The sequence below is a fragment of the Toxotes jaculatrix genome, chromosome 3 (genome assembly GCF_017976425.1).
Source record: "Toxotes jaculatrix isolate fToxJac2 chromosome 3, fToxJac2.pri, whole genome shotgun sequence".
NCBI lineage: Eukaryota > Metazoa > Chordata > Actinopteri > Toxotidae > Toxotes > Toxotes jaculatrix.
Genome location: NC_054396.1, coordinates 14,392,927 through 14,416,875, shown reverse-complemented (window position 1 = coordinate 14,416,875; position 23,949 = coordinate 14,392,927). Strand labels below are relative to the sequence as shown.

The following is a 23,949-nucleotide window of genomic DNA, read 5'->3' as shown; positions in this document are numbered from 1 at the left end:
TTAACAATAAAACGTACCAATATCAGTACTGGTATCAGTGATCCTGGCTCTGGTATCACTTTGTATCGGCCTGAAACCAAATCTTGTGATATCGCCCAACCCCTACGTGTTGATTTCTGGGTGTCTCGGGGAAATGAGGAAACTGCCATGTACAGCGGGGGTAGACTCAGAAGGTTAATCCGGCAGCAGAATCCGCTGCAACATCTGTACCGTCTCCCTGCAGGAGGACACGTGTCTGTTGTGCACGCACAGCGCTTTTCTTTCGAATTCTTGACCGGAAGTGGCTCTTCTATACGGACCGCTGTCAGATAAGTTAGATGTAGTTTGTGCGGCGAGGTGGATTCATTTTACATTCGCGTTTCAGTCCGTACGTTATTTTCCATCAAACTACTCGGGCTCATTCCAGTCAACATTCGTGGTATTTGGCCCGGTCGGTCAGCTAACTCTGTAACGTTTCCGTTAGCTCTGTTGACACAACAGGAACGATCCTCGCTAACTTAGCAGTGAAGTTAACATTAGCAGCGTCGATCAAATAACGGACTACACAGTTAGCTAACGCCAGCTGCCCAACACTTAAGCCAGGAGCCAGTGATTAAAGACTGACAATATAGTTAATTTTTTTGTCCTCTCGGGAGATCGTTTAGTTGGCGTTTTGTTTAGCTCGCTCGATGTTTTGCCACGGTAACCGTTAGCAACGTTTTAGTGAGGCTAGCTGAGCTAAGTTACCGTTCAGAGAAGGGGGGGAAAAAATCATCGCAGCGTCTTTTCAAAGTTGACGTTTCCCGTTGTGATGAAATAGCTGGCGGATAATAAAGCTGATATGGTGTCTGCGATACCATTGGTGAGTAAACCACACCTTGAACGGGGAGTGACAAAACAGTTGCCACTTGGCCGTTTCTACACAGTCGCCAGCACACACAGCAGTGTGACTTAAAGTTTATAGCTCTGGACTGGGGCCCTTGTAGTCAAACTTGTGTCCATGCTGCCCATGTTTTTTTCTCCCCTCCTTTCTTATTCAGCACCTGCCAAGTTGAACAACGGACAGCGAGACACCTGATCCAGCATGAAGGCCCTCGGATCCAGATTCTCCTTTTATGCGGGTTTTGTGGTGGGGACCTTCACACTGTACGTGTTTCTGCGGCAGGTGTGGTTTGAGAGGACTTTGACAGCTCAGCGGGCCAGCACCTTAAACAAACTTCATGACCACCAGGAACAGCTTGAGGAAGACAGGGAGATATGGAAAAAGGAGAGGTCTGCTCTTTTCAACCTGAAGCACCCTCATCATACAGGTGCGTCACGGTGAAAGCTGTGAGTCCAAAGAATGGTCATGTATACTAAGTTAGACATACTTCAATACCACACCCTTCATGTTTTTGTGTTATTTTAAAGAATAAATGCTGCCACCCTTTTTACCGAACCTTTACTGGATCACTAGATCATATTTCAGCTTCCTTGAGCTTGTAACTTGTGTACAGTTACAGAAAAAACTGATACCTAATAAAATGGAGTTTAATGTGTAACTAACTGTAAAACAAAGTATGAATGACAGAGTATAATGCAGTAGAGTCTTTTGTCTCATGTACCTAAATGTACATAGGTAGAGAACATAAAATACGCAGAAGTATTTTCTCCACTGACGTATCACTGTAGAGTTCAATATTGGATACTGTTGGAATTTCTGTACAGGCGGTTTAAAACGCACAGACGGTTTAAAACGTTCAGTTATACAAATTACATTACATCGATTAATTATTTTCCAAAGCCTATTTGATTTGATTTTGCCAGTGTTTTGTTTTATCTCTTTCTCAACTGTTGCAAGACTGCCAAAACTTGATCTACCACTCTCTTTGTCTTGACTATCTAGAGCTGTTTGATTTAACACAGATTCCTCTAGCAGGTTTAAAAGGAGCCCGGTTTCTAGCCCACTGTCTGAAAGTATGCATGTGTATGACAAAAGACTGCAGACAAGTACAGAGGCAGCTGACTGATGAGTTACAGGAGAGATCATTACACCGAGTGACACGTCCTTTGTATTTGAAATAAGTCCGTCCAAAGTCAAACTGAAACTAACACACCACTGAATAAGTGATTACTTGTCAAACTCTGTGACGAAAAGCTCCACTTTGTGTGTCCTCTCACTGCTCCAACACGCACACGCACACAAAAAAGGCGTAGCATCTTCAATCACTAATACATTAAAAATTAGGCTCTTTAAGTAATAGGTCAGTTTCACCTCTGAATATTCTGCTCCACCTGTCTTTCTGCTTCTCCTCCCTGCACCGTCAGTCTGATCCAACACAGACACACAAAGGAAAAAAAAAGTCAGGACAGACACAATGTCTTCTATCACTACTACAGTTAAAATAAGAAAACCACGGTTCCAGAATAAGATCTGGAGTAGAGGAGAAATGTGTTTAAGTGAAGTGCTGCATATGTGCATGGGTTATAATATTATAAAAACTACAGTCTAGACCTGCTCCATATGAAAGGCTCCCTGAGAAAACTTCTGCAATCATTTGGCTTTTCTTTGTGCTAATGAATAGAAGCACATCTTTACACGTGTGACGGCACTGCTCAGTCATTGCACTTTGTTGTAACTTAATACTACTTCCACTGCATTGTCTTTGTTTTGTTTCCTTTTTTCCATTGTGTTTGTGGACTGGAGTTCCAGGGACTCGTTACTGTAAAATTTGGCCAAATTCTCTCTCTGTCTAAATGTGGTTCAGATATGATGCTGTACCTCTAAATGCTGTGTTATTTTTCTGGTACATATTGGTGAATCTTAACGTCCTCACTACATAGTCAGTATTTATATATGTAGTGGGGATGCTGTGTTAGGTTTTGAAACACGTTGAACAGTGTACACCACAATACTTGCCAATCATGTAAAGTGGATCATTTAAAAGAGAGAACTTGCGAAAGGCCAGTCTGCCGACAAGCACAGATGTATTTTTATAATGTACACTTGCAGTGTACTCAGTTTTTAAACATTCACTTGAATTCCTGTATGCCCCACCTCAACACCACCATGAGAGCATTTTTCCCATCCAAGGCCTGTGTAGCAGACACCTGCTGCACTCCTGTTTGTATTCTTTTTCTACCGTCTTAAATGGATAATGATACCTTCTATTATGACGACTTCACAGTGTAAATGTCATGTTAATGTCTGTATCTCTTTACCAGGTGAGGATAGCCGCATGGCTGATGAACTCTACAAAAAGGTACGCATTCTCTGCTGGGTGATGACTGGACCTAACAACCTGGAGAAGAAGGCTCGACATGTGAAGTCCACATGGAGTCGTCACTGCAACGTTGTGGTCTTCATGAGCTCTGTGGAGGACCCCGACTTCCCCACTGTGGGATTGGGTACAAAGGAAGGTCGGGATCAGCTGTATTGGAAAACAATCCGGGCCTTCCATTATGCTTACGAACATCACGGCCATGAGGCAGATTGGTTCCTCAAGGCGGATGACGACACCTATGTAATTGTGGACAACCTGCGGTGGGTTCTTGCGAACCACACGCCGGACGAGCCGATTTACTTTGGCCGAAGATTCAAGCCCTACACCAAGCAGGGCTACATGAGTGGCGGAGCGGGTTATGTGCTCAGCAAAGAGGCTCTGCGGCGATTTGTAGAAGGGTTTAAAAACAAACAGTGCACTCACACTACCTCAGTAGAGGACCTGGCAATGGGGCAGTGCATGGAGAAAGTAGGGGTGCTGGCAGGAGACTCCAGAGACACTGCGCTCAGGGAGACATTTCACCCCTTTGTCCCTGAGCAGCACCTCACTGCCAAGTTCCCCAAGAGCTTCTGGTACTGGAGCTACTGCTACTACCCCATCTCAGAGGCAAGTGAAGCAACTTCATCACTGTCAATATTGGAGTAGACGATGTGTCAGCTTGAGGTTGAGAGCTAAATGGTTGTTAACAAATAGTTCAGCATTTCCCCTTTCCACTGTTTGTTGTCAAACTGGTAGAGCCGCAGTAACGCTGTGCATCGCTTGAATTCATTTTTACCTTACCTTATCATGCACCTCCATTCAGTGGCTTTCTGAGTGCACTGTGCATTCTTAAATTTCCTGGAAACCCTGCCTTAAATGTTTTTCCTTGTGACAGGCACACAGATCCCCTCACACTGGTGCCATCCACACTGAGTGAGATATGTTTTGTCTGTGTATAAAATGTGACGCGATTGATTGATGCCCCTGTAGCATAACCACATACTCTGTGTTCTCTCTCAGGGTCCAAACTGCTGCTCTGACGTGTCGGTGTCTTTCCACTACGTAGATGCTTCACACATGTATTTATTGGAATACTACACCTATCACCTGCGTGCCTTTGGCTACAGATACCGTTACCAGCCCCCCGTCCCGCTGGGCTACAGTATTGAACAGTTAGGTTCCTGGGACGCTGCAGAAGGACAAAAAGAGCCAGCTTCTCAGGTGAAAGGACAAGGAGAGGGGCATGATCTATCCAGGACTGAGAAGAGACAGGATGCAGATCCCCCTCCCGCAGCTGCTAAAGACTCTCCTGTTTCATCGTTGGAGAAACAATAGTAGGATTGTGTGAGTGTGTGAAGGGATCTGTCATTATGGGGACTGTGTGTTTTCAGTGTTTGCGTTTCCTTCTGATAATCTTGGCTCATATTTCTACAGAAGTAGAAAAAAGAAAAAACTCGGATTTGAAGTTTCTCCACATACAAGTACTTTGCTTGAGGATTCTCGAGCTGAAGGACTGCTACTAATGTGAACTGTGACTGATCATCAGGTTAAAGGATGATTTATGACTTTTACCCTTATTTTTCAAGTTTGTTAGGTTTTTTTTTTTTTTTTTTTTTTAACACAACTGAGTGTCTTCTTTAAAAGTTGAGAACAGCTTTCTTTAGGCTGTACTCACCTGAAAACTAACTAAAGCACCTTTTTAGTCCATATCATCCAAGAAGTATTTTCCAGAGCCAGTTAAAATTTTATTTAGGCAATGTTTTTTTTTTTTTTTTTCAAAACTTGTTGTGCCACTCTCTTCATCTTGACTTCATTTCACACATAGAGAACTATGTGCCTGCTGAAGAGACCCAATTAAGTGTCTTGAGCTGATCACACAAATGCCAGATTTAAAAAAAACACACACACAACAAAAAAAAGTGTGAAAGACACCAGTATGCACTGCTTGTAGATTCAAATCTGAAGGGGCCACAAGCTGGTGAGGTGTAGGGCTGCTTAATTATTTTCTGATGATTAAACTAGATCATATTAAATAGAAGTGCCTCACCTTCAGTCAAACACACCCTGTTTATAGATGATAATAGTATTTGTTCTGAGAATACTGTGGTTAACCAGTTCCTGTGTTGCAGTTTGCTTACTCCCAAAATTGATTCAGGCTTTATCTAAAAATATTTTCCCTTACACACCATTTAAAGTGTAATGTTATGTTCATGTTCTGTGTGGGAAGAAATCCTTTTTATTTGGTTTTATGTTGCAGTGACATTATTAGAGTCACATTTTATTTGTATTCAACTCTAAGAAGATTTAACTGAGAAAATAATGTCTCAAATAAGTTTTATTTAATTATTTGTGCTGCAACTTACAGTTATTTTCTTTACCATTGCATCTACTGATTATTTTCTCAACTGACGATTATTTTGTTCTATAAAAAATATAAAATAATTTAAATGTAAAATACCTGTTACAGTATCCTAATGCCCAAGGTGATCCCAAAATGCCCAAAATGATCAACTTACTTTCAGGTAGGACAAAGAAAAAAAGGCTTTAACAGTTAATGGATTATTACAATAGTCGCACATTCATTTTCTGTTGATTGACTAGTCGATTAATAACAAATGACATTGTGAAAGTGAAGGAAGTTTTCTGTGAAAGTAAGTAAGAAAGTGTTTTGTCCCATAGATGATGAACAGTTCTTATCCCAACATTCAGATGGTTACGATCTTCCAGTCCTAATCAAGCATCAGTTAAATGGAATAATTTAAAATATGCATTAAAACAAAAAAAGTTATTTTCATATGAAAGTATTGAGTGACATGAGACTAGATTGAGGAGAAGTCTTGGAGTTAATGCAGTGAATGTTGGCGTTTCTCTATAGTTTTTATAATTAATATATGTTTGGTTATTACAAACATTTACCTGACATAGGATCTGTTCTAGATGGTTTGACACACCTTTAGCCGGAGAAGGACGTAGCCAGTCAAACACCTTTCTTTCTCTGGAATGTGACTCCACACCCCAAACCATCTTTGGCACATAATCTTCTCTTTGTTCTTCCTGAAGCTGGCCCTGGATACATACACTTCACATTTCCCTGGAACGTCCTCCAGTGGACTCATTAGCTTGTGCCTTGTAAATTGAGATTGTATGAGCCAACAGCTGCACACACGACTTTGCACTGTGACATTACTATATTGAGAGTGATGCTTTCAGATGGAGCTAAATTTTATTTAATCCTTCCAATGTAATAATGAGTATGGCCTTTGGGCAAGCCAGCCGATGACTTGTTCATGACAGTGTTTGTTTTTTTTTTTTTTTTTTTTGAATGAGCAAGATTGTTTTCTTTAATACAATTGTAGTTTAAAAAATGTTGTGTATTTTCTAAAGCCTGGAATTAGAACATATTGTGTATTTAAAATTATTCCTAAGGATTTCTTTACTAATTTGTAACCAAACAATGAATTCATTTTAACGGGAGATACAGTTATTACCAAATACAGACAATAGCTTCGGGAGTCAGACAGCATCCAGTGACGATTCAAACGGAACAGATTTTTCGTTCATGTGAAATTTCAGTGCACCTTTGAGTGTTGTAATTGCTATTTTTCTTTTTAACCACTTAAACCTTTTATTCTCCTCCAAGGTTAAAAAAATATATGAGGTAACTAATGCCTGTCAGAATGCCTTTTACTAAGTGTTTATACTCAGTTTCCTTCTGTACATGAGCACAGAGCATGTTCAGTTTTGTGTTTTGTATTTGAAATGGAAAAGTCCAGTTTAAACCAAATCTGCATGTTTTACACCGCAGTTTATTTTGTAATGACTGCGCACCTTTGTTTTCAAGTGAAATAACAGTCTTTGGACGTTAAAGTAGCAAAGGACTTAACCACTGTTGTCACGTTACCTTCAGTGGAGCAAACTTCGGCGGGCCCAAACACCTTGTTGATAACTTCAACATATCCAGTCCTTGACAATCTTCTCCAACATTCAAATTTTATTCAAGGGAAAGGTGTACATTACTGTATTTATATTTGAGATGTATTTATGTTGGTATTGATGTCTGATTTGAGTCAGTATTCCTTAGTGTGTAAATGGGTTTGTGTGGGTGTGTGAGCACACGTGATCAGTGCGCAGGATTGTTTTCTGCGAGCGGTACTTTAATCACTATAAATAAATGCATATTTTATTGTACATCTTGTTTTGTTTTACGTGTTGTCTACATGATGTTGCGTTATGTCGGGACAACGTTCTGCGACAGAAGAAAAGCATTCATGCGTGGTAAATATGGCTGTGGCTGAATAACTTCAACTTTTTTTCCCTTCTGTTGATACAATAGCTGTGAGGATTTGTGAGCTCTGTGAGAGACTGAAGGAGTTAGAGTCTGTGTTGGTGGTGGGAGGAGGTGTGACATCTCCATTACAGAAGGTGTTGGAACCTACGTAGAAAGAACAATGTTCAATGGTGTAAAGATTTCGCAGTATTTTGTTTTTGTTTTTTGTTTTTTTAATTTTAGGGAGGATGCGGGTCAGTGTCTTACCTCTGCCTCATGATTGATGAATCAGCCTCTCCTTTTCTGTAAATACTCCTGTGCACACGGACAAGCCATTCCTGTTGTGTACAAAGAAAAAAAAACTGGTTCTAAATGACCTGCACTCTGTCATTAAACAGTCAACTACTAGTTATTACATATTTACAGCAGAAGCTCTCTACAATCGCCCTTGTCACTCACACCTGTTAACTGCAAAGTAAATACACGTCCCTTCAGTGCTTTCTTTACTGAATCAAGATTAAACACAGAGGCTAATGAACACTTACATTCAGCAGTAACAACTGGGAACATTTACTAGTTGGCCTGCAACTTTATACACTTTGGATTTTCAGCACTTGAAGCTGACCGACCAGCATATTTATATGAATCAGCTGATATTAGCTTACGTCGCAGCTTTATCTGTATTGGTGTTTATGTCGGCCATTACGTAACAAGAAATTATTTTAAGAAATGACATGGAAATGCCAAACACGTTTGAGATCATTTAGAAAAAGTGCTGTCATTACATAGTTTGTCTTCCAGAGAGAACTGTGTTAGTGTCGACGAATCTGGGGGATGACGTGTGTTTACGCCCTCAAGCGAAGCACTGTGGCACATTCACATTATTGTGGAAAAACAGCTTTTTGCTCGAGCCTCCTCCGTTACTGATCACATACAGATGTGTTGCGGCAGCCCAGCCGCGGAGAGAATTTTAAAATGAAAATTTCTTATCAAGTTTTGTCGATCACAATCTTCAATGGTGTTTGATGACGTGTATGTAAATGTATAATGTGTAATGTATAACCAGTTCTGCAGGATTTGCTGGACAGACTTCTTTGCTTTAGAAAGAGAATTTTTTTTTTACGTTATATTATTACAATATTGTTATTGTTTTGTTTTTTTTGTGTTTTTTTAAACACCCAAATATTATTATTGGTATGAGCCTCAAATATAATGTATTGATCAGGTTATAATTTGGGGCTCATGGCATAAACATGTGACTGTCACCTGAAGGAAACCTCACAAGCTTCAAGTGGGTTATGTTGTGGAACATTGTACAGATTTCTGTATGAGCTGTTCTCAGTGTTGCAGAACTCACTTGTCCTCCGCCCCAACAGGTCAGCGAGGATGTGGTCCATGTGTCCTGTGTAAGATGAACAGAGCATTTATTTTTTTATACTGGAAAGTTACTGGGTACTGGTTTGTCATTGAATTGAACTTCAGGTTCTTACTTTTTCTTGACACCGGGGTGTTTCTGAGACCTGCAAAAAGATTTACGTGTTAAATGACGAGAGTTTCAGTCTCAGTGAAAGTGTTCTGTGTGTTTTATAGGCCATTACTGCAAAGAAAAAAAAAAACCCTCACTGTTTGGTTGAGCGGCACTTCTCCTTCCCATTAGACCCACAAAACTGTCGTAATCCACGTCATCAAATCTCTTCAACTCTACATCTTCACTAACGCAGCACTGTGGCTCAGCCTGAGAGACAAGACAAGGGGAGAAAAATAATTTGTTAGACCATGGCAATTCTTTGTGCATTTAAAATTTGCTGTTGTGTAGGATAAGGCCTGGAAATGTGGGTGTAACTCCCTTGTCTTTTTAAGTATCGTATAATTGTAGCAGGTCAGTTCATACTGTACCTCTGTCAGTGATTTGTAGGTGTCTTCTTCACAGTAACACATCACAGGAAACAAGACGAGGACGACCAACGCGACCAGTGAAGAATAAGTGCAGGTTGGAGTTCTCTCCATCACTCTGAAACAGTAAACCAGTGCAACAGATTCAAGCAAGTTTTTTTTTCGTGTGTGTCCCTGTGATAAATATGCCATTTACCTTTTACTTCCCAGTGTCTTTTACTTCGACACTGTCATTTTCCTCACCATGTGCAAACATATTCTGTCTCTTAGTTACGTACCGGATGTTTTAAATGTTTTAGTGAAAACTAAATTGAAATAAATTAAAAATGATTCCTGCTTTTTTTCATTTCAGAGTTTCTAAAGGCTATGCCTCTCAGCTCTTCAAGCTTATGGAATCCACTTCGGCTGACAGATGTCTCCTCTCTCACACTATGCTGTGCCAGTTTTAAAACTTCTGAACTATGAAGGTCGAATCTGACGGAGTGCCTCGGAGTCCCTCTATTAACCTGCATATTAAGTGAGACCTGAAAACCACAACTGAACACAGTTGTTTTTTGTTTTTTTTTTAAGCATAACATTTTGCACACATTCACAATGTTACATATCAGTATCTTCAGCAAAGCCTTTTGAGAATTGTAGAGCAGAAGTAATGATAGGTATGCGCTCATTCGTGTGAAGGGTGCTCCTCCCACCATGTCAGCTATGAGAAAACATTTGTTTAACTCAGCTGTGAATCCTCAGTCGATTCAGTGCCAGTGACAGTTGTCAGGCCTCGGATGCTTTTCATGATCACCATCAAAAACAATTTAATAGGCAGCCATTTTGTGTGTGTGTGTGTGTGTGTGTTTTTAAATTCATATCTGAAATTGCTTTGTACAATGATCAGTCATACCTAAGCCATTGTGACTTACACAATAAATGGCGGCTCAGTGTTTTAAAGGCTCCTTTCACTCCCACTGGATTTGTAACTGAACCGGTATGTCCAGGGGAATTATTTTTCATGTCATTAATGTCACCCAGTCAGTCAGCACGACAGCTTGCAGTGATCACAGCCCCTTCTTCAGCAAACGTTTCCCTACGTCTTTTGATGCTCTTTAATTAAATGAGTCTTGTAATGTAATGTAATGTAACTCTGCCCTGAGACTGATTTGCAGCTCATGTGAAAAGATTGTATTGTTGACTGTGGAGCACTGCCTCTGTTACTTGATGTTGTGTAACTGCGTGCCCTGCAGTGACAGACACTCACCGAGCTGTACTTCCTGGGCTTCGGGATCGTTCCCCTTTGACCTAATTTTCAAGTTGTGTATCTTCTAGCCGAAACGTGAACAATCACAGCTCATCTTCAAAATAATGTGACAGCAGCTTCGCCTCAATAAAAAAACAAAAACAAAAAAACATTCTGGTTCCATTTTTGTGGGTCTGTAAAGTTTGCTAACACTTTACAGTAAGGCTGCAAAACAAATGTTTAACTGTTCACCAGTTTGATAAGAACACTTTTGACTGGTTATACACTCAGTAGGCAGTTTATCAGGAACATTTAGCTAAATCTAATCCAGTCTAATACAACAGTCCTGTCTTAAAGAGGTGCTGATTGAACTGCATGATCATGATCTTGCTTGTGTTGAAAATGTAGTTATTAAAATCCCTCCAAAGGTCATAATCTACTTTGAAACGCCCCTTTTCTGTGTAAGTGGATTCCAGGTCATCTAAAAACATGAAAAATCTGTGACTTAGGAATCATTGACTGTTGATCCATTAAGGGTTAACTAATCACATAAACCCATATCACTTGATCATTTCTGTATGGTGAGCAAAAGTAACTCATGATACATTCTGTTTTTATTTATGCAATATATCATTATGACTTTTGCATCATTTATGCATGTATTTTGTATCCTTATCATAAATTGTTTCCCAATCATCTCCTCTGAAGTTTCCTGGAAAGACCGAAGTAATGTGACAATTCAATCATGCTATAAGTACAATGGGGATAGAGTTTCATGGGTAACCCTCCAATGAATCAATTTCAGTTCAATAATAAACTAGTGCAGAGGCTTTTATTGGTGCAAAAATGTTCAATTAGTCTGCAGAAATGCATAAAATTCAACATAAATGAACAATAAACTTAAAGGAAACTTTCAAGGAAATTAACGTCTGCTTAACCAAAACTTCACCAAACAGTCTCAGAGGTTTCTCTCTATTCCCTATAATTAATACCAAATTAAATGTTTCCTCTGGCTATGAGAAACTTTCAACAAATTATTTGGAAACTGCAGTTAGGAAATAGTGGACTTGTTATTTACATCATCATTAAGCAATAAAATGGCCCTGCATATAATAATGATAATGTGATACTGGCATCCTGTAATCTCAATCAGCATGAATCATGAACAACGCGCTGCAGCAGTGAAGCCAGTCCTGTCAATCAGTCAGTTTACCAATTCATCCAATAAGTCATGCAATTATTAAATGACAAAAGGAAAATAAAAAGATGTTGAACAGAGTAACTTGATATTAGGCTCCTCTATCACAACAATCTGCTGTAACTTAGTGACTGTAACACAAAAGTCTTACCTGTTAGCTGAAGTTAAAAATCTTAATCTGATCCCAGAGAGCTGACCAGTGACCCGTGTGACAGTTCACTCTGTATTAAAGGAGATCTGTGCCAACAGAATACAAGTCTTTCCGCTCAGCAGCCTCTCTATCTCGTTTGTTATACATCTTGAGCTCATTTGTAATCCAATTAGAGCTCCACCCTCCACCCAGACCCCCATCCCACCCCTACTTACACACCCTCCTCTCAGTTTGTAGCATCCTTCTCATCAGACACATTGAACAACTTAAAGTAGGAAAACGTATGTGAGATTTGTGGATGCAAATATAACACAACCTAATACAGGAAGAAAAAAGTCAAAATAGTACATCATTTCACTGGTGGATATATAATGAGAAAACATTTTAATGTCTCTGTATCAGATGGCTCAATGAGTATGAAAAGTGGAAGTCAACTCCATCTTTACATAGTTGCCATACACCCCTTCACCAATGGGGGTTACCCATTAAACTCTATCCCCATTGTACTTATAGCATGATTGAATTGTCACATTACTTCGGTCTTTCCAGGAATGACAAAAGATGCAAATTAAAGCATCTGACTCATGTTGCTTTTCTGCCCCAGTTAGAATAAAATTTGGTTGAAACACACAATTTTCCTTGATAAATTCAGGATAAAAACAACAAAGCCCTTACTGATATAAACAGGGTGGTCAAAGTAATAGAAACAAGTGTCAGTGCAGTGCAACAACACTGTAAACTGCAGCCTCCATGATCAAATTGAATCAACAAACATTATAACCTTCCTGAGGGAGGATTATTTGCAGGATCCCGTCAGTTTTAGCAGTGTATACCTAATAAACTGAGAGGATTTTGGAGACAAATTTGACATTGTTGCTATAATATGTGTAGTAAGGCCTGAACCCAGATAATCACACCATAGGAAATTTGCAATGAAATCATGACATGTGTAAACATGTGATTCTACATTCTCAGCAGAGGGTGTGCACGTGTGCCCCAGGGGAAATTGAGTGTGTAATGTTCCTCTACGAGCTGACTTGACTTGGAAACTGCAAACGCCCTGCTAGCGGATATTGCTGCCCTGTCTTCTCTCTGATTGGCTGGTGTGTCGAAGCACAAAGCCAAATAACTCCCACACTCTCTGAATCAATGACCCGTCTCTCTGTCCTCCACAAATGAGAAGTGGAAGCCTTCTGACTGACCCCTTTCTTCCACATACAAAAACCGGGAGGGTTCATTACACCCACCTGGAACTTATGAGGCTGCATTTGAGCAATGAAAATCATTCATAATTTGTTCATGACAGCAGTTAAAATCTGAGTATTTGTATTTGGAATAGATATACGTAGATGTGCCATTCAAACTGGTTTTATTTGTAAAGATTTAACCCTTCAATCTGTTCTTCCTCGTTCACAAATGCTGCTTTTATATCAAATCTCTTAAGTTTCGGACACACACATAGGAACTCACACACACTACATTTAAAGGGTGAGAAGACACTTAATTTCAGACTGCCTGGTTCGTTCAGAGAATTCATTAGGAAACCACGTCTGCTGTGACTGTAATGTGCTTCATGAGCAGCCTGGGAAACTCTGGGGAAAGGATTCAGGTCCTGTAGTCAGAGATAATATGACTTTTTATGGCTTTGTACTAGAGAAGCTCATTCTGGTTTAGTGATTTATTGTGTTGAATTAGTGACTTATTGTGGTGAACACTCTGTGTTGTTTGCAGATGTTACAGCTCTGGAAATGGAACAACAAAAAGCCATCACTGCAACAAAAGATCTACAGAGCAAACACAGCATATGTATCTACATGGCATACTGTGTGCAGGTCTATATAAAACGTTAGTGGCTGGATTGACGTCATGGTGACATTACAGTTACTTTCATGTGGCCCATACAATGACCCTCTTCCTGCATTTTAATTTTAAATCCTCAAACTTTCCTTGACAATCACTCTGATGTCAAAATGCCAACTGTGCACACGTGACAAAGACATTTTCTACTTTACTGCGTTGCAGTGTTACATGACCTGTTACTTTAGGGTTACACCTCTACCAACATTGCCATAATTCCATATAAATTAGAGTATTTGTCTTCAGAATTTTATTTAGCTGCACAGAGAGATTCAGTCCATAGCAAAGCCACTTCCCCCTCCTGTATGTACATTGTACTGCAAATTGAAACTGTTGAACTTTTCACTGTAGGCAGTGACTGTCATTAATGTATTTTGGTTATTGATGGAAGCAGCAACAGTGTTTGTGTGGACAGGCCATAAACCAGAGCTGACGTCAACAAGCCTGGTTGACCTCTCTGTCTGACCAGCAAGGTCGATTAAGCAGGAATTCTGTAGTTTGTTTCTTTATGCATTATCGTTCATTTCAACACCGTAGTAATGTGATGCTGATTTTCCATTAAACAAAGACTTGCACGTTCAATTTACTGTGGTATCTAAATTGTGGGAATGTTTTATGAAAGAACATCCTATAATCTGTTGTCTCAACAATGTCCTAAAAACATCACCCTTGAAGTCAAAACATTATGTCTCAGTTAAACCTTTAACCTTATAGGGCCATTATTTGAAATGATAAACATCCTGAAAACTGTTTTTGAGCATCAGATTAAATGTTTTCTTTACTGGGTAACCTTTCCTTTGCAGAAATCCACACCTTGTTTGGTTATGGGGTGTGGGGGTGGTGGTGTTACTTTCACCACCTTTACCCTGACTTCTTGTTTTTAATGTGGCTTGTGTTCTGAAATCAGCCAACAAAATGCAGTTTGGGCCTTTGTTATGTTCTCACCTCAACCACTTGAATGTGCTGAGGTGGGAAGTTGGATACTTTCCCAGAGTTCTCTCTTGTTTCAGCTGTAACATAATTTTATAAATACCACAAGACAGAAACATCCCTATACAAGAAAAAAAGCAGGTGTATTTATAAGGAAGTAGGAAACAGGGCTTCAGCACATCAAACAAATGCTGATTGCTTGATCTGACTTAAACAAAATGGCATGTGTGTGTGTGCTTGTATTAGTCAGGTTGTAGTGATATAAATATGTTGTCTGTTGTCACATTGTGGGGACTTGTCTTCTTTTTGGTGACAAAAGGCAAGCCCACATAATGTAAAGCAAAACATTTTCAAAAGAAGACTTGGTTTAAGGTTACAGTAAAGGTTCAGATTCAGATTCAGAGTAACTTTATTAATCCCTGCACGGAAATTCTTTGGTTACAATCAAAGCAAATCAAAGAAGTGGTTAGGGTTAAGCTGAGTCTCCAGGAAATTAATGTGAGACAATGTGATCTTCTTTGAAGTGATGTGTGTGTGTGTGTGTGTGTGTGTGTGTGTGTGTGTGTGTGTGTGTGTGTGTGTGTGTGTGTGTGTGTGTGTGTGTGTGTGTGTGTGTGTGTCTGTGTCTGTGTCTGTGTGTGTGTGTGTGTGTGTGAGCATGCTCACAGTTCTTGACCTCAGGAGACTGAATCAATCACACTTAATTAACACCTCAAAAGTTTTATGGATCATTGGGTTTCTCTTGCTGACAGACTTTATATATATCAATTACAGGGATCATCAAGGTATAATATGAAAAATGAAACAATATTTTTTGTTCTAATGTGTCTAAATTACAGTGGGGCAAAAAAGTATTTAGTCAACCACCGAAGTTCTCCCGCTTAAAATGATGACAGAGGTCATGTAATTTTCATCATAGGTACACTTCAACTGTGAGAGACAGAATGTGGAAAAAAAATCCAGGAAATCACATTGTAGGATTTTTAATGAATTTATTTATAAATTCCTGCGTAAAATGAGTATTTGGTCACCTACAAACAAGCAAGATTTCTGGCTCTCACAAACCTGTAACTTCTTCTTTAAGAAGCTCTTCTGTCCTCCACTCGTTACCTGTATTAATGGCACCTGTTTGAACTCGTTATCTATATAAAAGACACCTGACCACAGTCTTATAGAATCTATCTCAATCGTACTGTCCTTTTAAGTGGACATCCTGGGAATTTCTTGTGATGCCTCAGTTGTGGGGTTGTGGCCAACACAGCAAATGCACTGTCTTTTCAAAGTGGTGGGAATTCCAACACATTTTATGAAAACATGAGAGATAAGTCATTGATTTTTTGCAGATTTTTAATTTGCAATTTTTAATACATTAGGGAGCAGAGGGCTAAGTGAGGCAGAGAGGATTTTGCTAAGAATTGTGGAAGGAGATTGTGTAGAAAGGGAAATGAAAGGAGTTTTAGTTCACTGTTCACACTGTTGATCAAACACAATTAGTTAGACTGAATAGTTTTAATTAATTTTGTTACATAAAAAAAAAATAACAAAAAAACTTGTTCTCTCCTTTGCGATTACATTGTAGCCCTGATTTGCTAGCTGGCATCTTTCATCTTTCATCTTTGCACACAGACCAACTGAGTTGTGATAGTAAAGGTCTGACCGAAATGTGCTGATTTCCTCCTTCATTTAAAATGATATCCATAGAAATAGTTTAAAATTCAAGTGTTCAAAGATGTATATGTATAAAGGAAATCCATACAAAAATGATTTCAGCATCATAACATTATATCATTGCCTTATGTATCAAGCAAGACCCGATGTCCACGACAAGGGACAGCTGAAAAAAAATAAACAATGTGTTAGGAAAAAAAAAAAAAAGCAAAAACAGCACAGGCCTCAGCCGGGGGCGTGGCCTGGAAAACGCTGAGCGAAAAGCACGTTCACTGTGAATGGTAGAGATGCAGAGTGCATTTTATTTATTGATGTACAACAGACCCAGACATGATAATTGCGCTGGGCTGATCAGTGTGATCGTGAAATCACAATGGTGACTCACATAAAATGAACTAATACTCTGAAGATTCAGACCCTAATGGTTAATCAGACCATAGCTGTGAGGAAGAGCAGTCAGCTTGCGTTGGCACATTCTGATGGTTTTTGATTGGGCTCTTGGGGATTGTTTCTATACATTAACTAGTGTCAGTTCTGCTAATTTCCCAACAGAGATGACTGTGTGGATAGGGCTCTAATTAACAGTCAAACTTGAATGAATCACACACCAGCCAGTGGTCTGATATTTCAGATAGTTAACTTTGTGAAACCCAGCAGGAGTGGTGAGAACAGAGAGCAGGTTACAAAGAGAACAGTTACGCCTCCGAATAACTCTTTGCTCAAGCCTGATGATCTTAATGATGGTAACAATCCGGTTTGCGCTTTATTATCTGGCTCGTTGCTGTTTGTGGTTGAGGTCTGTTGACCAGATTTATTTTCCACATGAGGTGGACTCCTCCATCTCCAGCAGGGGACAGTGAAGGAGCAGCGTCTCCCTTATGTCAAAACTAAAAAGGGAGCTCACAGTCAGTGAAAGTGACAAGATGCTTCCTCCCCATTCTTATTTTCTTTCCTTCTTCAGTCATCTTGGAGGAACTGAGGGAAGGAAAAGAGGAAAGTGAACAAGAGGACAGAAGTGAACATGTAGGAAAGTTGAGGACATAATGAATAAAAAAAATGCTCTCTGGTCAGTGTCTGTTTCGTTAAGTTAATGCATGTATTCGTGTATTCAGGAAACAGATTCCATACATGAGAGGCATCGTATTATCTGCTTAACCATTCCTTCCTCCACCAGTCTCTTATACCAAACTGCAATAAGGACATGGTCAAATAGTTTGTCTCTTCTCTGAATAACAAACAAGCTGACTGTAAAAACAAAACAAAACAAAACAAAACTAAACTCATCTCAACTCAACTCAAATCAAACAAAACAAACAAGGCTTACTGAGCCAAAAAAAGGCAAGTGTCATGCAGATGTAAATTTGGTATTCGACAAAAGACATAGACAGAAAAAGGATCTTCAAAAAAACATGAGAAATTATAAAGTGAGCCTGCTGTGGACAAAAATGATGCCACAGCAGCAGTGAGACTGAACTAAAACAGTGAGGTTGTGGGCTGAAAAATCAAAGCAATGTGCTGAAAGATGCTAAAAACTTCCATACAGTTGAGCGGAAGTACAGAGCTGGATGATAATTTCTGTGAGTCTTTACGAGCGACCCCTTTCACTTTATACATAGTTATTTGATCCACTGTTTTAATGAAAGTATAAATTACAGCCACATTAAGTGTCAGATGTTCTCCATCAACATACCCCAACAGCTTTCAGCCAAAGTTAAGTCAAGGAAAAGACACTGAAACTCTCATTCTTACCAATGCAAAGAATGTTCTTTATTTAATTTTCAGTAAATAAACAAAATAATGGACATGTTGACATTTCACTGTGACTCTAATACATTATGAGTCACAGTGACATTTCACTGTGACTCATAATGTATTGTTCTTTTCAGTTTTTGTTTTCCTTCTACTTTTCCTTATGTTTGTCCTGCAAACAGTTTTATCATGACTTTACAGTTAAAGCTATTTTCAGAGGAGAACATGCCTTTCCCTTTTGAATGGTGATTGTGTGTCCACACATGTCCTCGTGTGGGTGTGGGTGTGAAAATTATTTTTAGTGAATGGGAGATATGAAAGATAATCAGCTTATTTGGCCCTAGTTGTCCCAAAGTGGAGAAGTACTGCGAAATTTTTCCAAACTGGCACGGGATGATATCATTTAATGACTGTTGGGAAAATATCTATCTCAGCCAAACAAACCCTTACCATAAAATAAACTAGCGCATAAAGAATTGAATGGTATTGGGCCACAATACGTCTTTGACCTGCTTTTTGTGACTGTGGTCTTAACCTCAGAAAGCCCCCCCCCCCCCCCCCCCCCCCCCTTCACTTCACTTTACTTCTTGATTGTGTAAGAGAAAAATTTGCTCACGGCTTGAAGGGAGATTTCTTTCAAGTATTTGGGTCAAAAACAAAACCTACCAACTGCGAGAGAGGGAGCAGAGGGGACCCGGGGGTGGTGGGGGTTGAGAGGATAGCAGGGCAGGCAAACAAAACTGCTTTAGAACACATGGACTTTCCCCACGTGAATCAATATTCAAGCCCGATCTCCCTGTTGAGCAACGGGGCCAAAGAGAAGAGGGAGCTGAAAGACATATGAGACAGAGGGAGGGCTGTGGGATGTCATGTGTAAAGAAGGAGATTCTCATTGGAGGCAAAGAGAAAGAAGACCGCTATGCATGTTTTGCAAAAAAGGGAAAAAAAAAAAAAAAAGGAAAAACAAAAAGCATCCTACATGCTGAAGCCATCTTGGTCGCACTGCTACACTCTGGATTCCAGGACTCCAGGTCTTATCACTAAGGTAGGTGTGGGACATGTAGCTGTCACAGGATCAAAAGATGCAATGTATTTATGAAGTTGTGGGTGGAACAACATTTCTATTTTTAGTTGTAGTCAGTGAAGGGAAAAGAGGACATGCACAAATGTTTCAGCTCAATGTCAAAGCTGCATTATGGGATTCACTGCTGTTTCCTGCACGGTGAAGGAACAAATGTCTCAAACATTTTAATGTGTTCATTTATTTATTTTTTTTCTTTGCAATGTGGGCCATTGCTTGTCACGCATATGTTTCACTACTTCTCTCCTGAAATAAATCTTAGTGTTTCACTCACTTAAAGTCACAGGCAGACAAATGCTTCATTTATCAATGTGTTAAGACACCTATTTATGTAATGAGTGAATTTTACTCTACATTGGATTTTGGTGGGATTTATGAACAACTAATTGTGACACAAAAACACTATCAAACGCTTCATTGCAACAAGTCTTTTAATGTTTTCTTAGTGTCTGCAGAGAAACAGGCGCAGACACAAGCAGCTGAAAAACAGCCAGTGAATCTCTGCATCAGAGTAAGGTAAACACAATGGACTGCAGGATTAACTTAGTTTAGAATGAAGGCACACTGAGCAAATAAAAGCTCATGTCTTCACAGTCATGTTTATTCAGTACATTCAATGAGGACTCATTTTGTGATTTTATTGGCTTGTTTTTCTTTATACTTCAGTGTTCAGTGGAGTAGCTTTGGACAAGAGCTCTAACAAGAGTGGAACGATGTCTTCCAAGTTGAAGTGGCTGATTGTGATCCAGCTCCTGCTGAATGAACAGGTTCTGTGCAGGGTCCCACCTCCTCTGACTCAGAGGAACACTCTGCTTCAAGGTGGAGTGGTGGAAGACACGGCCAAACAGGATCATCAGTCTTTCGTGGGATCCCAAGACCAGCTCAGTCTCTCGTCTGCTGAAAAGACTGATCCGGAGTCAGTGGCTGTGCAAAAAGAGGATAGAGTGCAGGCTGCCAGACATATGATATCAGGCCTCAGGAAGAAGCTTCAGGGGCAGATTCAAGATCATCTCCACATTCAGAGGAATGTCAGTTGTGAGGAACTTCTGTCTGCTAGCACCGTGGACGACCCATTGTCCTCCATGTTCCCCCAAGAGCTGCTGGGTCTCTCACTGGTTCCTGTGTTGGTGGTGGCAGGATGCCCAAAGGAGGCAGAGACCCTGGTTCTGAAACTGTACGACCTGCTGGGAGTGGCGGATGCGGAGGAGCTCCTGATGGAAGTGCAAAGTCTGATAGAAAGGAGGACGAGCAAGTCAGCATCTACACCAGCACCTGCATCAGCAGCATCGTTTTCAGAGAGGGATCAAGCAGGGCGCCACATAGAGGCTGTGATGTTTAACATCCAGCAGCTGGTGATGGTGGGAGAAGAAACCTCTAAGCAGGAAGGTCACTGTCAGGGTTGGACCAGGGTGAATAGCACCGTGCTGGTGGGCACAGCTGTGGAGGGTGCCACAGGTGGACTGGAGGAAGCCGTGAACAACTGTGAAAGACTGGGAGTCCTGTGTGCTGGTGTGACCAACAGTGGAGTGCTCACACCTGGCATGTACCAGGCAGTGCTGAGGAAAGGGAGTCGTATCCTACCATGTGACACCTCACGGTCTGAATGTTGGATCCGTCAGTGTAGTGCAGAGGAGGAAGATGTTTGGATCCCCGCTGCTTCGGGTCGACGGATGAGGCGCAGCCCACAGAGGAGCTGTATCAACAAAAGCGAGGAGCGTGTGTACAACGTTATGGAGTGGATCCCTGCGGTCAGCACTCTCTACAACCTCGGCACAGCGGTGTATTATGCCTCAGTCAACTGCTCTGAAACAGCCAAAGAGAGAGCCATCCTCAGTGCCGTTGACCTGGGCACAGATGCTCTCATGGTTGCCACAGGTGGAACTGCTGGCGTAGCAGGTTACGCTTTGGGTGCAGGGGTGAAGACGGGTGTGAAAGCTGGAGTCAAGTATCTGCTCAACTCCATGAAGCAGGAAGACGACCTGCTGGTGAACCAGTTCAGCTGGGAGGAGGGCGTCATCACCATCCAGTAGACTGAAGGATCAATAAATCAATCTGTGAAATTCTAATTAGTTTATTTAAGTTTATATTAGTTTAATTTGTTTCTTTTAAAAAACAGTGAAACAGGATCAATATTTGTTAACTGACATGGCTGAAGAGTAATAGATTGGGTTACCAGACGTAATATAATCCAGATTATACGGAAAACAAGATTAGACATTATTGTGTTACTCAGTGGATTATCAGAATCACATCTTGAAAGGGGAAAAAAGCTTTTTTCTATTTGCACAAACCTCATTTTACACAATTTGACACAATACTTTTTCTTCAGTGAAGTTGTCAGTGTCAGTTTTCACTTAGTCTGTAAATTTAAGTAAATTAGTGTTGCTGTTTAATCTCTCTGAGGAAGAAAATGAAAGGAATATAAATAAAAAGTAGATTACATTATGCATTACAGTAACTGTGAAAGATCTCAGTAATCTAGGTTTGTAACAACAGGTAGCCCCAGAGAGCAGGCTTTGAACTTTTGCTTTTAGAAAAACGTCTTTTTTTTTGTTTTTAATAAATAAAATAGTTGAACAATTTATCATATTAAGCAGCAACATTTGAAGAACTGGTCTCAGGAAACTAAGCCCTTAAACCCTCAAGATTTTGATGATTTTGTCTTCCATCCTCCAGCATCTTTCCTCCTCTTTACTGCTCCTCTTCCTTACCTGTGCACTATTCTTCCTTCTATCAAAACCATTTGTCAGACACATTGTCACCTCTGGTGTAATTGCAGGGACTGTAGACTGGGAACTAAATGCTATTGTTTTCAGTGTTTTTCTTTAAATGTTAATAATGGCTCATTAAATGTGTGTGCAAACAATTTGCTGCCAGTGTGGTAGTTTGGTAGGTCATCAGATTGCCTGTTCTAGATTAAGCCCATTTTCTTATGGTAAATGAAACACCACAGGAAACAATCATTTAATGTGCATGATCACTTTAAATGCACATGTGCTATACTTGAGAGGGGTGATTAATGAGAATAGTGTGTGAGCTTCAGAAGCACATTGATGGTTCAGAGTCGTCAACATGATCTTGAAAAACCTACCAACTGCATAGGCATAGGCATAAAGATGAGTGAATGTGAGTAAAACAAATGAACAAACAAACCAAAAAAAGATAGTCATTACTTTTTTAAAAAAATTATTATTATTTTGGAACAGCACAGTGGAGGAAATCCTGAAAAGGCCCTTTTCACTGAAGATATTTTGACATGTCACAGAAGGAAACATGAGGGCGTAAGTAATAAAATCAATGATGGCTGAATTCCATTTATCTGCTCCAGTTCCACGGTCCTGGTCTTGTGAATGCCAGCTCATTGCCACACTGCCATGGCTTACTGAGGACATCCAAACAGAACAGAGTCATTGTTAGTATTAGTACAGTGGCTTAAATTGAACTGGCCGACACCACTCAGATAAATTTGCATGTTATCTCTGCCTCCTTGTGGTTTTCCTCCCACATGACATGATATGCAGGTCAACACATGTAAGTCAGATGAATTCAGTGTGTTTGTCTGTCTGACCGTGTGCTGGTCCTGTGAAAGACTGGTGAACCTGTTCACAGTGTTGCCTGCTTCTTGCCCAGTTCATACTGGGACAGGCTCCAGCAACATGAAAAAGATGGATTTTATAATGCTTTAAAAAAAGCTGTCAAAAGCCCAGTTGAGCATCATAAACAGAACAAAGTTAGTTCTGACAGCCAATGGGAATTATGAGCACTGTCCTGTAAACTCTGTTCACATATTTACCAACAAATCTGCACTTCCCTGGAAGTCCTCGTTTCTTCATTTCTCAGGAAACTGGTCAGCTTTATGCATCCACCGTTGAACATACAGTGTGACATATTACAGTAGTTCTCTATCTGTAGTGGAAAGAGATAAGGAACAAGCCCAGTTATGCCCGGAGCAGAACACACAGCCTGCTTCCTGGCAAAAAGAAGAGGGGATTTGATTTCATTAAAGAAGCTACATTCATTTATTTCTATCTAATAATGTTAGATAACCTGTCTACTCGTCTACAGGGAAAATAACCTCAGTTTCAAACCTCTTTCTCAGGGTATTCCCCTCTATTCACAAATGTTTATTTTTGATATTATCAAAGGCAAGAACCTGACCGAGCAAGTATGTTGAGCTGTAGGTGGGGAACAACATAACTGCCTTTCAGCTCCATCAGTGGTTTGAGTCTGTGACATTGCTGCACGTTAAAACATTGATTTTACAACATATTTGCTTTATACAGAGTCTGTACTCTGTAGCTGACAATGTGCTCTGATTCTCTCAATATTATTTTTGAGAATGTGAAGATTTTGACAAACTGACAAAGAGTTTACTGACACTATACTAACACACACAAATTACAGGTATTTGAATTATGTTATTTTGTAGATTCAATATCCTTAAACCGCCTTCAGACCTGAAGGAGACAGACTATACATAAAATGTTCTTGCACAATTAAATAAATATAGGAAATTATTTGAATTAAAATGATTTGAAAACATAAAGGGTGCCAGGCTGTAGTGGGAGTACTTGAATTTTATGAATCAGAACGTCTACAGCCCTGATGAGGTACTGCATGCCAAATTTTCATTTAACTTTCAAAATATATCTGTCTTCATTCCTCATTTGTGTCAGATATCTAGTTTTTCCCTGTAAAGGAGAGATGAC

At 40.0% G+C, this 23,949-nt stretch overlaps 2 protein-coding genes across 3 annotated transcripts; both read left to right on the top strand.

Annotated features, from left to right (window-relative positions):
• Positions 1-151: 151 nt before the first annotated feature.
• On the top strand, positions 152-7,409 carry c1galt1b (core 1 synthase, glycoprotein-N-acetylgalactosamine 3-beta-galactosyltransferase, 1b). Its single transcript, XM_041035056.1, has 4 exons — positions 152-841; positions 1,020-1,289; positions 3,184-3,848; positions 4,242-7,409. The coding sequence occupies exons 2-4, from the start codon at positions 1,064-1,066 to the stop codon at positions 4,554-4,556; spliced, it is 1,206 nt and encodes a 401-aa protein (XP_040890990.1). The 5' UTR covers positions 152-841; positions 1,020-1,063; the 3' UTR covers positions 4,557-7,409.
• Positions 7,410-19,082: 11,673 nt separating this feature from the next.
• Positions 19,083-22,101, top strand: apof (apolipoprotein F). 2 transcript variants are annotated; one of them, XM_041035054.1, is made up of 3 exons: positions 19,098-19,204; positions 19,687-19,756; positions 19,907-22,101. In XM_041035054.1, exon 3 carries the CDS (start codon positions 19,954-19,956, stop codon positions 21,268-21,270), a length of 1,317 nt encoding a protein of 438 aa, XP_040890988.1. In that variant the 5' UTR covers positions 19,098-19,204; positions 19,687-19,756; positions 19,907-19,953; the 3' UTR covers positions 21,271-22,101. The 2 variants fall into 2 exon arrangements, with proteins under 2 accessions (XP_040890989.1, XP_040890988.1); XM_041035055.1 differs by lacking the exon at positions 19,687-19,756 and having other exon boundaries at positions 19,083-19,204.
• Positions 22,102-23,949: the final 1,848 nt, after the last annotated feature.